We start from the raw sequence: 14,214 nt of genomic DNA, 5'->3' as shown, positions 1-14,214 counted from the left end.
GAAGCCAAAGGAGATATCGAATTGTTTCATGTGAGCACCGAAAATCAACTAGCCGATATCTTCACAAAACCCCTTGATGAGACTAGGTTTTGTTTTCTTAGGAGTGAGCTAAATATCTTGGATTCTCGAAACGTGTCTTAATAACTAAAATTTTGATCAAATTTGATGGATGTAAATTGATTATTTGAACAATATGAAATGAGAAATACCATTTTTATCATTAAAATCACTCATGTTATATTTGCTAAGTGCTATTATAGCCCTTCTGGGCAATATCTGGAAACTGGTTGAGTAAACCGGCTGAGTAGGCCACTCAACCGGTTTTCCCCTGGTGGAAACCGGTTGAACCGGTATAAAAACCGGTTGAACCGGTTTTGACCTCCTCCGCCTCCGCGCCGTCAGACTGCGCCGCAGTCTGCGCTGTCAGTTTCGCAGTCTGCGCTGTTAGACTGCCAGAAATTTCGCGCAGTCAATACCTTTTTCTGCGCGCTTTTACTGCGCAGTTTGACCAGAAACCGGTTGAACCGGTTTTAGAACCGGTTTTCTGTGTTCTGACCAGCCGACTCCCCCCTTATTTCTCTCCCTCTCCCCTTTTCTCTTCTTCTCAGTTTCTCTTTCCAGCCGCCGCCGCCCACTCTTCTCCCTCTCTCTCCTTCACACCTTCTCCACTCCAAAAACCCACTTGTGCCCTCTCATCTTTGGAAGATTTGTTGGAGATCCGTTCATCCCGGCGTTCTCCATCATCTCCCTCAATCTCGTTGGGATTTCTTGACTAAATCTCCGGATCGAGGTATTGCCCTATTTCATTTCTTTTTACTCGATCCTATGCGTTCTTGATTATCTAATGTATCATTCGTTGGGTACATTTTAGTTTAAGTGCTTGCAACACTTAGATTATCTTCATTTGTCACGAACATTGTTAGAGTTTAGCGATTTGATATTGTTCGTTGTAGTTGAACCGCTCATATGAACGGTTGAAGTGCATGCTCAATATCTTATGCGTCTCTACTCAAACGTGTTTGATCCTTGCTCATCATAGGTTCTATTTTTTTTAGAATGGTGCGTCAGAGGAATCCATCCATGGTTGAATCCGACTCCTCTGATGACCAAGAAATACATGGAGATACTCCCCCACGCTCTAGATCCAAGCGTGGGCGAGGAAGCGGTAACGTCATGCAAGGTGCCGAGGCCTCCGGGTCTCAAGGAGCTCGCGGTCGGACAACCCGGAATCCTTCCGGTCGGTCCCGACCCGCGACAAATCCGCAGGCGTGGGAGGCTACGAGTGATGATGAAGGCGGGAAGGATGATGAAATTGATCTTCCCCCTGCCCACGCCCCTGTGATTCGTGGGTTGGTCCTCCACCGGGCGGAGGCTCGGCGTGCTGGCAATGAGCCAGTAACTGATTTCACTGCTAGTGGAGGTTCTGCTCTCCTTCAGGATCTCCGTTTCCAGAATCCTGCATTGCGCATTCGCGATGCCAGGATTGATGGAAACCGCTTTTGGACGCTTCATCATGTGGATTTTTATAATTCCGTGATCCTCCCCAAGAAGCATCAACCTATTCTGCTTCAACGCTATATCAACTGGGAAGGTTGTGAGGCCATTGGGGACCCAGAGATGACACAGGCATTGAGGGCCTATGAAAGGAAAAAGATGAAGAGTATCATGACATTCCAATATGATTGGAATGATGAAGTCATTGCACAATTCTACTCAACTTTGTGGATCAAGCCAGCCGTCGGTTTGCTCACATTCTTGGTTTCACTGACAATGACATCTCTGGCGATAAGATCAAGATACATGATTTCCGCCAGCCTACTAGAGATGAAGCCAAAGATCATCATCTCTCTGAGTCTGGGAAGTATTGGGAGTCTACAAACATGCATAAGTATTATCGATACATCAACTCCCTCTGCAGGATGACCCTCATTCCAAAAGGGGGTAATCAGATGAACATTCTTGGAGAGAGCAAGGTCTTGCTCTCATTCATGAAACCCAGCAGCTCAGAGAGTATAAATGTCTTTGATATGATTTGGCAGGAAATCATTCATGCTGCCTGCTTTCCATTGAAGGGATGTCTTCATGCTCCTTTTATCATGAAGATGATTGAGGTTGTGACCCAGTTTAAATTTGATAAAGGTACAAGACATCAATCATATACCCCTTTCTGGATTGATCCCAACAATCCAGCAGGGCGCCTAAGGAAAGCCCCTTCTAGCTCTCGTGCACATACATCTGTGAGTCCGTCTGCTGGTCCTGCTGCTGCTGCCGGTGCCTCGCGTCCCTCCCCTGGCCGCGGATCTCCCACGCCACGTGGTCGTGGTCGTGGTCGAGGTCGTGGCCGAGGGATGGGTGCCTGCTTGGCCCACGGGTTTGCGGTATTTTTCTCCATGTGCCGGAACATTGCTGTGGATGTCCATGAGGTGGCAAGACGTTAGCGGGAGACTGACGACAACCTTCGTTGTCAAGCTTCCTCTTTGGGTACTCCCTTCGCCCCCCGCTCGCCTGACGTGCCTCTTCATCCTCCTCCCCCGGAGTTCAACGAGTGGCACCAGCAGGCATACGGGGTGCCTTTTATGACAGCAGACGACGAAGAAGAAGAAGCTTATTTTGATGATCATGAGCAGTTTGTCCCGCCTCCGTATCACGGGGATCCGGGCCAATCATCCTCTCACCCTCCGCCCCAGGATCCTTCTGGCAGTGCTCCTCCCCCGGATCAGTCTGGGGAAGAACACTTTGCCTCTCACCTGGCGCACCACCTCTTTGCTCCTCATCAGCCTCCTCCCAACTGGTGATCTTTGGATTGGCGTCTCTCTCTCTTTTTAGTTCTTGTTGCCAAAAAGGGGGAGAAGGTTTATTAGACTGGCAGTACCTATTATTTTTGTAATGAACAATCGGTTTGTAATAACTATTTGGTCTATCGTATGATGCATGCATGGCTCTGAAGCCATAAACATTTTTATGATGTGATGAGATGAGTTATCATTATTGTAATAGCAGTAGAATTTTTCATATCATATGCTATGCAATAATGAGCTTGAATGTGTAATTTTTACTCTTTCTATCTAATTATGTTTCATTCCTCATTGTTTTGTGTATGGTGTTAATTGTTCTCTCTCTCTGAATATGTTGCAAATTGACATATCAAGTCAATGATAATATCGCAAAACTCATGCACATATTTAAGGGGAGCTACACATACACAAAGGATTTTATCTCGCAAGTACTTGTAACTTTTAATTTTTATTTCTACTCCAGTTTGTTTTGGCATCAATCACCAAAAAGGGGGAGATTGTAAGTGCAATCAACCCTAATTAAGGGTTTTGGTGATTAATGACAAAACAAACTGAGATTCTAACAAGTTTGCTCCTAGCATGTACACAGTAATTCTACAGACAGGAGAAGCACAGATCTTACGAGCATAAAAGTAGAAAGCACAGCGGATTTAAAATTCCACATCAAATGGCGTGCTCCAAGTGCTTAGAAACAACGGCGGTGCTAATTTTATAATTCTTGTGTCATAGGAACCGCCGTGCAATTAAGAGGGATTCGCGACGGTTAAGTAAGTTGTGCAATGAGCCAAGTTCAAAATCCTTTGAAAACATCTTGGAGAACATTTTTCCAGATCATAAATGCCCTTGAGAAAAACAAATTTTACTTCCCACAAAGACTCCACTTTTGTTCTCTTCAAAATACTCAAAATTTGGTTTCAGCCCTGAAAACCGGTTCAATCGGTCCTAAAACCGGTTCAACCGGTTTTGGGACTGTTCCCCTGCCATCTCTGCTCTGACCTGTCTGACAGTCAGAGCTGTCAGAAAAGTCGCTGCAGATATTTTTTTGAAAACCGGTTCAGCCGAAATTTTTCCTTACTCAGCCGGTTTTGAAACCGGTCGAGTCTCCGGCTGAGTAGCTCAGTGGACTGGGTTCCCCCTGGTAGAAACCGGTTCAACCGGTCTGAAAACCGGTTCAACCGGTTTTTACTTGTTTTCTCCCAACGGCTGCCAGCTTTTGGGGGATCCTTTATATACCCCCTCACACTCTCTCTCATTTACTCTTGCCTCTCCCACGAATTCTTGGCTGACCAACCTTCAAACAAGCGCATTCATTTCACCTTTCACACCCGCAATCGCATCTCCTTCAATCATTTGAAGGACCCTTGGTGTGAGGTGAACTCGATCGAACACGCTGTCAATTTCATCTCGATTCTCCCATTCTCTTTGTTCTTGAGCTCGTTGCAAACTTAACCTTGTGCAGATTTGTTACTCTTGGAACCTCGTGTTCCTTGACGGTTAGAGGTTGCTTGGGAGTCTCCAAATTTGTGGACGACCCCAAGAAGTTTGTATCACCCGCTCTTTGAGCTGATTTGAGAAGAGATTGCCTTGACCTTTGTGGTCGGCTTGTGGAGGATTAGGGTTGGAAAAGACCCGGCCCTTTGTGGGTTCCTCAACGAGGAGTAGGACACCTTTGTGGTGGTTGCCGAACCTCGGGTTATATTGCGTGTTCTTGTGTGTTCTTGTTAAGCGCTTTAAATTCATTGGTCGGTTCATATTATTCACTCGAGTAGATTTTGTGTAGGGCAAGTCTTTAGCTATATTCTTCACTACTTCGTATTTGTTTAACAGATTATCTAATTTAAGTTGAGCAGGTTCAAACTTGTTCAGTTGTAATTAAAATCGACTAAACCGGTTTGCACCAGTGCAACTTTAATTTAACCTATCTCGAAGTTTTTAGTGAAAATTTTCAGGTGTAGCCTATTCACCCCCCCCTCTAGGCTACTTTCATTGTGCCATGTCATCTGTTTCGCGGATTCCTCTGTCATGTAAAGACGCTGGATCCTCGGTATGAACGGAAGGTGCCGTAGGATTGTCAAGGGGATGTCGAGCTGCCTCTTCTGTCCATCACCAGAGTCTACCTCCATAAACCTAGACGAATTACACTTGGGACAGTACTTTGCCTCCGCGTATTCTTTCCTAAATAGCACGCAGCCCTTCGGACAAGCATGAATCTGCTCATACGTCATCTTGAGTGCACGAAGGAGTTTCTGTGCCTCGTACATGCTCTTTGGCAGAACATGATCATCCAGAAGCAGACTCCCAATAACCGTCAACAAGCCATCGAATGCGTCTCTACTCATGCTGTACTGCGACTTGAACGCCATTACACGTCCAATGGCATCCAGTTGAGAAACCTTTGTCTGGCCGTGAAGGGGCTTCTGTGCCGCGTCGAACATGTCGTAGAACGCCTTTGCAGTCGGCTCTGGCTCGTCATCCATACATCCTCCCATGTACTGTGCCTCCTGATAGTCGTTCAACATATCCGCTACCCCCGCATCCGCGTCATAATCCTCGACATGTTGTCTCAACACCTCCTCTCTCGTACGATGCGCTTCACCATGAAATATCCACCGAGTATATCCCGGCGTAAATCCATTCTTCCAAATATGTTCTACCATGGCCTTCTTTGGTTTTCTTTTCCGGTTGTCACATTTGCTGCACGGGCATGGGACTAGACTCGCTCCTTTAGCAGCTTTGCCATATGCCCGTTCCACGAAATCATCGGTCTTTCTAATCCATTCAGTGGTGACATCGTTCCTTCCTCTACGGCCCGTGTACATCCACTCACGGTCCTCCATCCTCTAACAGAAGCCTAGCAACAGAAAATTTTGGCAGCACCTCCCCTGCACGGGGAGGTTTCAAAATCCTGCAAATAAAACTATCAGCACGATGGCTGACATCCACGCATAATTCAACGGCACGATGGCCGGCAATCAACAATACTACATATTAACCTAATCATACATGTATATAATTAACTCAATATTAAAACTAATCATTTCGTATAAATCATACACGTATAACATAAATCAAGCAATCACCTTAGAGGTTTCGTCGCGGGCGAGGCGACGGGGCGAGGGCGAGACGACGGGTCGCGGGCTAGACGACGGGTCACGGGCGAGGCGCCGGGCGGGCGAGGGCACGACGGGGAAACGGCGGGGGCACGACGAGGAGCGTGGCGGGGGCGGTTGGCGGGGCACGGCGGGGGAACAGCGGGAGCGGTGGGTGGGGGCACGGGCGAGGGGCACAGCAAGCGTGGGCACAACGGCGGGCTGCGGCCACGGGCACGGCGGCGCGGGCGCGGTGGGCGAGGGGCATGGCGGGCGCGGGCACAACGGCGGGCGAGAGGCACGACGAGCGAGGGGCACGGCGGGCGCGGGCGCGACTGCGGGCACGGTGGCGACGGCGGGCGCGGCTGCGGCGGCGCGGGCGCGGGCGCGAGGGCACGGCGGCGGCGCGGCGCGGGCACGAGGGAGGGCACGACGGCAGCAGTAGATAGTGAGTGAGAGAGAGAGTGAGGAAGAAGCGCTGCAGACGCTTTGTACGCGCTCTTTGCCGAGTGCCCGTGATCTGGCACTCGGCAAAGTTTTTTTTAATTTTAAAATACACTTTACCGAGTGCCAGATCGCTGGCACTCGGCAAAGCTGTCTTTGCCGAGTGTCTCCCAGGGGACACTCGGCAAAGACTCTTTCCCTATTCTTTACCGAGTGCCACCTAGTTGGCACTCGGCAAAGCTGTCTTTGCCGAGTGTCATCTCTAGACACTCGGCAAAGTATATTTTTATTTTTTTTTATTTTATCTCCCAAACTTTTTGTGGTATTTTCCTACACTATGTAGACCTACATGTATCATTTATGGACAATTATAACAGAGTTTTCAATCGTTAGTAGATTTAGTTCGTTTATTTGAATTTCTTCGGAAAATTCAGATTTGAACTGCAGGTCACTCGAAACTTGGAAAACCGTGCATGAAAAAGTGATATTCATGTTACTTAGCATAAGTTACGACCGATTCCAGAAGCGTACCGGAAACTTCGAGCAACATGCTCACTAAACATGGCCGTGAACTTGGCATCCACATGTTTAAAAATTGTATAAAACACAAACAAAGTCAGAAAATCATGAAACTTGTCCACGTGTCATGATATCATATGTACAGGCTGTGATAAAAATTTTAGAATGTTTGGAGAAAGTTGTGAGACACTATGTGTAGAAACCTAAGAGGACTACACATGAAATCATAGAGTTTCAATGTGGATCTCTTAGGTTTCTACACATAGTGTCTCACAACTTTCTCCAAACATTCTAAAATTTTTATCACAGCCTGTACATATGATATCATGACACATGGACAAGTTTCATGATTTACTGACTTTGTTTGTGTTTTATACAATTTTTAAACATGTGGATGCCAAGTTCACGGCCATGTTTAGTGAGCATGTTGCTCGAAGTTTCTGGTACGCTTCTGGAATCGGTCGTAACTTATGCTAAGTAACATGAATATCATTTTTTCATGCACGATTTTCCAAGTTTCGAGTGACCTGCAGTTCAAATTTGAATTTTCCGAAGAAATTCAAATAAACGAACTAAATCTACTAACGATTGAAACTTTGTTATAATTGTCCACAAATGATACATGTAGGTCTACATAGTGTAGGAACATACCACAAAAAGTTTGGGAGACAAAATAAAAAAAATAAAAATATACTTTGCCGAGTGTCTAAAGATGACACTCGGCAAAGCCTCCTTTGTCGAGTGCCTACTATTTGACACTCGGCAAAGAAGACTCTTTGCCGAGTGCCAACCGTTGGCTCTCGGCAAAGACTGACGGCCGTCAGCTTTGGGACGGCCGCTGACGGCTCTTTGCCGAGAGCCCCCTTTGCCGAGTGTTTAACACTCGACAAATGTGTCTTTGCCGAGTGTGGACCTGGGCCGAGTGTCCAGCACTCGGTAAAGAGGCTCTTTGCCGAGAGCCTAACTTTACCGAGGGCGGGGCTTTGCCGAGTGCCCGACAAAAGGCACTCGTTGGCTCTCGGCAAAGACTGACGGCCGTCAACTTTGGGACGGCCGCTGACGGCTCTTTGCCGAGAGCCCCGTTTGCCGAGTGTTTGACACTCGGCAAATGTGTCTTTGCCGAGTGTGGACCTGTGCCGAGTGTCCAGCACTCGGTAAAGAGGCTCTTTGCCGAGAGCCTAACTTTACCGAGGGCGGCTCTCGGCAAAGCCGTCTTTGCCGAGTGCCCGACAAAAGGAACTCGGCAAAGCGGCCAACACTCGGCAAAGCCTCGGATTCCGGTAGTGTCCTTTTATCACCTCTTTAGATTTTCATTTCCCTTCTTTTTAATAGAATTTTAGTTACTTATGTGGGACCGAGCTGTCGGCGCCGATCCCCTCACTCGCACGCGCCCACTTTCCCCTCTGTTCGGTGGGTCTGCCCTATCAGCGCTGACCGTCCGTTCGCGCGCTCTCTCCCGCTGGCCCGTGGACCCCACCTGTCAGAGCCGTCCCCCCAACCGTCCACGCGCACGACCCGCGCGCACGCCGTGGGCACCACGCCCACGACGCACGCCGAGGCCGCGCCGGCCCCACCTCGGCCATTTCTAGCGGCCCACACCCACTCCCTCTCCCCCTCCCTCACTCGCACTCCCTGCAGAGCTCTCACACCCACCTCACGCCACGCGCACGCCAGCGAAGACATCGTCGCCGTCCATCGTGGTCTCGTGCTTGTTCTGCGGTTGTCGTCGAGCCCTCGCCGTGTTTGTTGCTCCGGTGAGCTTCGCATCATCGCCAGCAACCCGGGACACCCCTCGGTTAGCTCCCTCCCCCTCTATTTCCCTCGGTCCATGCTCACCGACCCTTCCTCCACACCGCAGTAGCTCCGCCGCTGTCGACCTGAGACCTCGTCGTGTCTCGCCACCGATCAAGTGTCCCAGAGCCTTCACTCGATGTAACCAACCTACCCCCGCCCCTATTTTCCCTTGGCTGCCCTCGGTTGTGCGCAATTGCTCACCGGAGTAGAACTGCACCGCCGCCGAGCCGCCTCGCTGTGAACCGCCACCCTCTAGCGCCCTTGTGCCGGTGTTGTGCCCATGGCCGTGTTCGCCACACTCCCTCGAACCTCTCTGAGCCATTCCCGGTGCCCCGAGGCCCCTAGTGCGCCCGCTCCCTCGTCTCCGGCGGACCTCTGCCATGGGCGCGAGCGGCGCCACCGCTGGCGGTCAGGGAGCCCTGTCCGTGCTTGGTGTTGGATCTCAGGCGTTCACCTGAGATCGAGCGGCCCAGATTTAATTAGATTAAGCTAATCCCAATCGTCCGCTCGGGATCCGGCCGCTCGGATTCGTCCCTCACCCGCACCCCTGCCATCGGGCCCGGCCTGTCAGCCACGCCGACCCTAGGCCGCTGCCTTCCCTGCCCCACCTGTCAGCCGCGCTCGCCCACCGATCTAATCTCGGTCGTTGATCTGAGATCTAACGGCCGAGGAAACATTTGTTGAGTACGTTGATGTGTACTCACCTTTGCTTTTAAAAAACACCCAACCCCAGGTTGTCCACATTGCAATCAATGCTCAGGAGAAGATGAAGACAACATGGAGGACTTCCAGTAGTTTCAGGACTTTGACGAGTTCTAGTTGTGTTTAGTGGCAAACCCCCCAGTCAGCTGCCTGTGAAGGCCTTATCGTACTACGTTTCGTATTCGCACTTTGATTATGATTATGACTTAAGTTAATGACTCTGTGGATGTCTTGGACATCTTGATGTAATAAAATACTGTTTCCGCTATTATTTTGAACAATGTGTGATGATGTTCAAATATGTAATCGCTGTGTACGTGAATTTCTGATTCTAACACGTACATGGTTCGTATTCGAATTATCTTTTAAAACTGGGGTGTGACAATATGTGTCTGTTGACGCATGCATGAGGATGATGGGAGCATGCATGTGGCATGGTGGCTTTATTCTCCCAAACTAAAGGGGGAAGAACAGGAGGGGCTGCATGCATGCTGGGAGTATAGAGAGAGAGAGAGAGTTGAGCAGGGGTCGGGTCGGGTCGTGGTGGCTTAGTAGGGCTCCCTAGGCCTTCGAGAAAGCAAAGCAACCCCCAAAGGCAAGCAGCTGCAAAGCAGAGAGAATCTGATTCCCTCCGGCCGGCCGCTCCCAGAGTAACATGCGCATATATACAAGATGGAGAATTCGATCGAGATCTTGGACCATTCGCTTCCGACGATTCCAATTCCAATTCCGATTCGTAGCAGGCGCCATTACCAATCGATCGTGCATGCATGCATGCATGCTAGCTGCTGCTACTCCTCCATGCTCCAGTCCCTCCCTCCCACGACGAGGACGACGAGTCGACGACCATGACCCTTCTTCATCTCCTTCCTTCGTCCTAGCTAGCTATAGACACCAGCTGCATGCATGCATTCTCTCTAGCAAGTAGCGAGCAATCCATCACTCTCTGCACTCTCTCTCGTCTCTCCCTTGCTTTGCTGCCTCGCTTCCCTTTCGCTTTCCTGTACGTACCTGCACTTGTGCCGGGCGGCCGGCCGGCCTCGGGACGAACACCCGTTGCACTCTGCCTATGTACATTGCTTTCTCTTTCTCAGCTAGTGTTCCATGTCAAACTTGTATGCCCTCGAATTGAATCATCATCCACAACATTGATATATATCATACATTCATACATGCGTGGCCTATATATACCTAGCTAGCTAGCTAGCTGTGGCCGGCTCACGCGTACTGTCATATCATATCATATCATATCATGTCATATCATATCATATATCTGCTAGAAGATCATATCGATCCATCCCAAACTCCACAAACAATTCTCTTCCTCAATTCAGGATTCCCCCCCTTTATTCTATGCGCCAGCAGTGCCATGCATCATGCATGAGCATCTATCTTGTCCTTAATTACATGAATATACCTAAGATATTCATTAATTCTTAAATTATGACGACAATGTATGTATATATTATGCATGAATTTACGTAATGCTCCTCTCGTAGTTTGCAAGTAATTAAGAACAGCTAGGTGTGTAGCATAGCTAGATATATATAGTCGATATGTGCAGTGCAAAAGACGACCTTGGATGGTCTTGGAACACAAAAGGCTTTAGTACGTTCTATCACTGTAAAAAGATGGTAAAGTAAAAGGGTAAAAAAAAAAGATCGACACACACTTTTGAATGGGCCCCTCGCCCCTCCCTCTTTGACTACACCACCCACCGTACCTTTTCTCTGCACGAATAACACACACTAGAATAGTTGCACTGTAAATTAACTAAGTAGCTATATGAATCGATAGATTTATTCATGTACTAGCGCATTGCATGCTCCGGGAAACATCTGAAATTATTGATTCTATGCGCTTCATTTCTTCTAACTTTATATATATGTTTCTCCAGTATTTTTTTCCTCCTATGGTATGCTATGGTAAAATCAATGAACACATGCCAATCCAGCTGCACTACGACTATAGGGATGTTTGAATGCACTAGAGCTAATAGTTAACTATTAAAATTAGCTAAAAGGCAAACAAATAATCTAGCTAATAGTTCAACTATTAGCTATTTTAGCAAATTATCCGATCCAATAGTTAGCTAGCTAATTCCACTAGCAATTTTTTAGCCAACTAACTATTATAGCTCAAGTGTATTCAAACACCCCCTATATCACTTCTCCAATTCACCAATCATGCAAATTCACATTTACTGTCAAATGAAAACAGTTGTTTATCAGCTCATACATGTATATACATGGAGAGAGAGAGAGAGAGAGAGAGAGATGCATGTATAGTTGGCATATGATAGGTGTTTTCATGAACAAAATGATGAACAACTGTACACATTGCTTCACCCCAAATGATCGACACTAGCAGCAGTAAAACCTAATAAAGGGATCAGATAAAAAGAAGATGAAACATAAAACAAGTGACCATGCAAGCAGCTAATGTTTGTGCATGATCCAACATAAGTACGGCTCACGTCCGTATCCAAACCAACACGCCCCTCTCCTCACTCTCTCTCTCCTCTCCCTCTACTTCTTCTTGAACAAATTAAACACTGCAAATGCATGCTAGCTACTTGCCTTTTTTTCTATATGATCATCACGACACCATCGATCGTCGTACGTACACTCTATCTCTATCGATCTGGTTGCAGGAACGAACCGATACGATCGCCGCAGCATAGCTATAGCTGGACGACGGACCTGAACTGAGCTCTGGATCGATCGGTCTGCCGGCCATTACAATAGATGGTTATTACCTGCAGCAGCATTGGTGGAATAGGAAGCGTAACCACCACCATCAGCAGCAGCAGCGAGATGGTGATGGTGGTGGTCGCCATACCCATACACGCCTCTTGGTGCTGGTGCCGGGTAGCTCTCCCTCTTCTTGGTGGCTGCTGCGGCTTGCATCACATGGAGCGGCTGATCTCTGGTAGACGACCATCCGTCTTCTCCGCCGCCGCCACGGCCATTATCACTGGTGGTGGTGTCCACTAGACCTAGCTGGAACATCCCGCTTCCTGGCGCCGGCGCCATTGCCATGGCCAGAGGTGGGCCCAGGAGGCCCTGGTCCATCGCATGCAAGAACGGGAAGCTCTGCATCTGCTGCACCCTCCACTGCTCCAGCAGCCCGCCCCCCGGAGCGGGTGCATGGCCGCTGACCGAGTGCGCGTAGGCGTCGACGGAGCTGGGCTTCCCAGTCATCGACGATATCCCGGAGAAGCCGGAGGAGCCGAGGCTCATGGCGTCGAAGTCGGCGAGGCGGAAAAGCGGCGGCAGCATGGACAGCCCACCGCCGCTGCCGCCGCCAGGCAGCGGGGTGGTCGTCGCCGTGGTCGTCGCGGTGCAGGCGGCGGCTGACGACGCGGGAGCCTGCTGCAGCGCGGCGGTGGTGGCGGCGATCCCGGTCCCGGCACCGGCACCGGCCGGCTGCTGCTTGGGCTTGGCGCGCTTGGCGTGGCGGCGGTAGCCGCCGCCCACGGGCACGTTGCGGAGCGCGCCGCCTCGCGTCCAGTAGCGGCGGCATGCCCGGCAGAAGTGGCGCGGCTGAGAGAGGGAGTAGTTGTTGAAGTAGCAGAACTTGGTGTTGGCGGAGTCGCAGCGCGGGCACTTGAGCCCCGGCTCCGGCAGCGGGATCCTCGCGAGGCGCGCGCGCTCCGCCATGGGCATGGGCTTCGCGGGGCCTCCAATAACCTGCCCGCCGCCACCGTCACCGCCTCCATCGGGAAGCGCTCCCCCCATGATTGACGGCTGGAGAAGCTCATGACTGGCGTCGCCGGCGCCGCCGGCCGCAACCTGGTGCTGCTGGTGGTGCTACAAGATCGAACCAAAAGATGCGGGGAATAAATGAATAAAGCATCGATCGAGGAGCGAGGAAGCAGGAAGATATGATGCACGGAAGCTGCTCAACTAGCTAGCAAAGCAAGCCCTAGATAGGTGCGTACTCGTATAGATTATTATTCTCTTCTTTTGAGATAGCTAGCATGTATGAATGAGTCATCAGTTGCAAACAGATACCAATATATATATATCGCGCACGCAGCAAGCTAGCTAGCTGCTGCGACTTTCTCCGACGACGCGTCCGCCTTTTTGATTATATTCGTGCCACTGCCCACTAGCGAGCTCGTTGATGAAAAGAGAGTGAATAAAATCTTGGACGCGGGGAAAGAAAGAAGAGAGCGGCGGAAGCTGCGTGCAGAATCGATCGCAGGCCGGGGAGGATCAGAAGATTACCTGGTTATCGTTCCAGCTCGAGGAATCGTGGAGGAAGGCAGGGGGGAAGATCATGGTGATGCTGGTTCTAGGGTTTGCCACCCCTCTCTCTCTCTGTCTGTCTGTGAGTGTGTGTCGATCAGGTCGTCTCAGCTCGCGCTGCCGTGTGTGCTTTGCCTTGCGGCCGGCCTGCGGATGGATGGTGGATGGTGCTGGGAGCGTCTGCTGGGACTCTGGGACGGGGAGATAGTGGAGGCCGCGATGGCGATGGCGACCGGAATCAGCTAGCGAAGCCGAGGCGAGGGGGGCGGGCGAGGGAGGGAAAAGAGAAGGGAGGGGGAAGCTGAGACCGACGGAGACTGGCAGGTCGGATGATATCAGCGAGCTGAGAGCCTGAGACTGAGAGAGAGAAAAGGTGGGCCTGCGCCATTCTGTCTCTGTGTAGCCTTATTTTTTTTGTGCTTTCCCCCACACTCTTTTTCCGTGGTGCTCATCACCGACCCCGACCCATCATGCACTCTGGTTAATTAGCGGCTAATTGTCAAGATGTATACGTCTTTGGTACACATGATACACATATTATTAAGAATTTAGCGTCTTTTCATATTTCTCTATATATGTTGCAAAAGAACCTTATCTACCATATCTATATGATTCTGC

The 14,214-nt window shown here is 49.8% G+C and overlaps 1 protein-coding gene across 1 annotated transcript; it reads right to left on the bottom strand.

Annotated features, from left to right (window-relative positions):
- Nucleotides 1–11,717: 11,717 nt before the first annotated feature.
- On the bottom strand, nucleotides 11,718–13,886 carry LOC100272994 (uncharacterized). Its single transcript, NM_001147445.1, has 2 exons — nucleotides 13,576–13,886; nucleotides 11,718–13,155 (listed from the first exon to the last, which is right to left on the bottom strand). Exons 1-2 carry the CDS (start codon nucleotides 13,627–13,629, stop codon nucleotides 12,082–12,084), a joined length of 1,128 nt encoding a protein of 375 aa, NP_001140917.1. The 5' UTR covers nucleotides 13,630–13,886; the 3' UTR covers nucleotides 11,718–12,081.
- Between the last annotated feature and the right edge of the window lie 328 nt (nucleotides 13,887–14,214).

This window comes from Zea mays, chromosome 8, assembly GCF_902167145.1.
Source record: "Zea mays cultivar B73 chromosome 8, Zm-B73-REFERENCE-NAM-5.0, whole genome shotgun sequence".
NCBI classification, from domain to species: domain Eukaryota; kingdom Viridiplantae; phylum Streptophyta; class Magnoliopsida; order Poales; family Poaceae; genus Zea; species Zea mays.
Note: the sequence above shows the minus strand (reverse complement) of the source record. Positions and strands in the feature narration are given on the sequence as shown.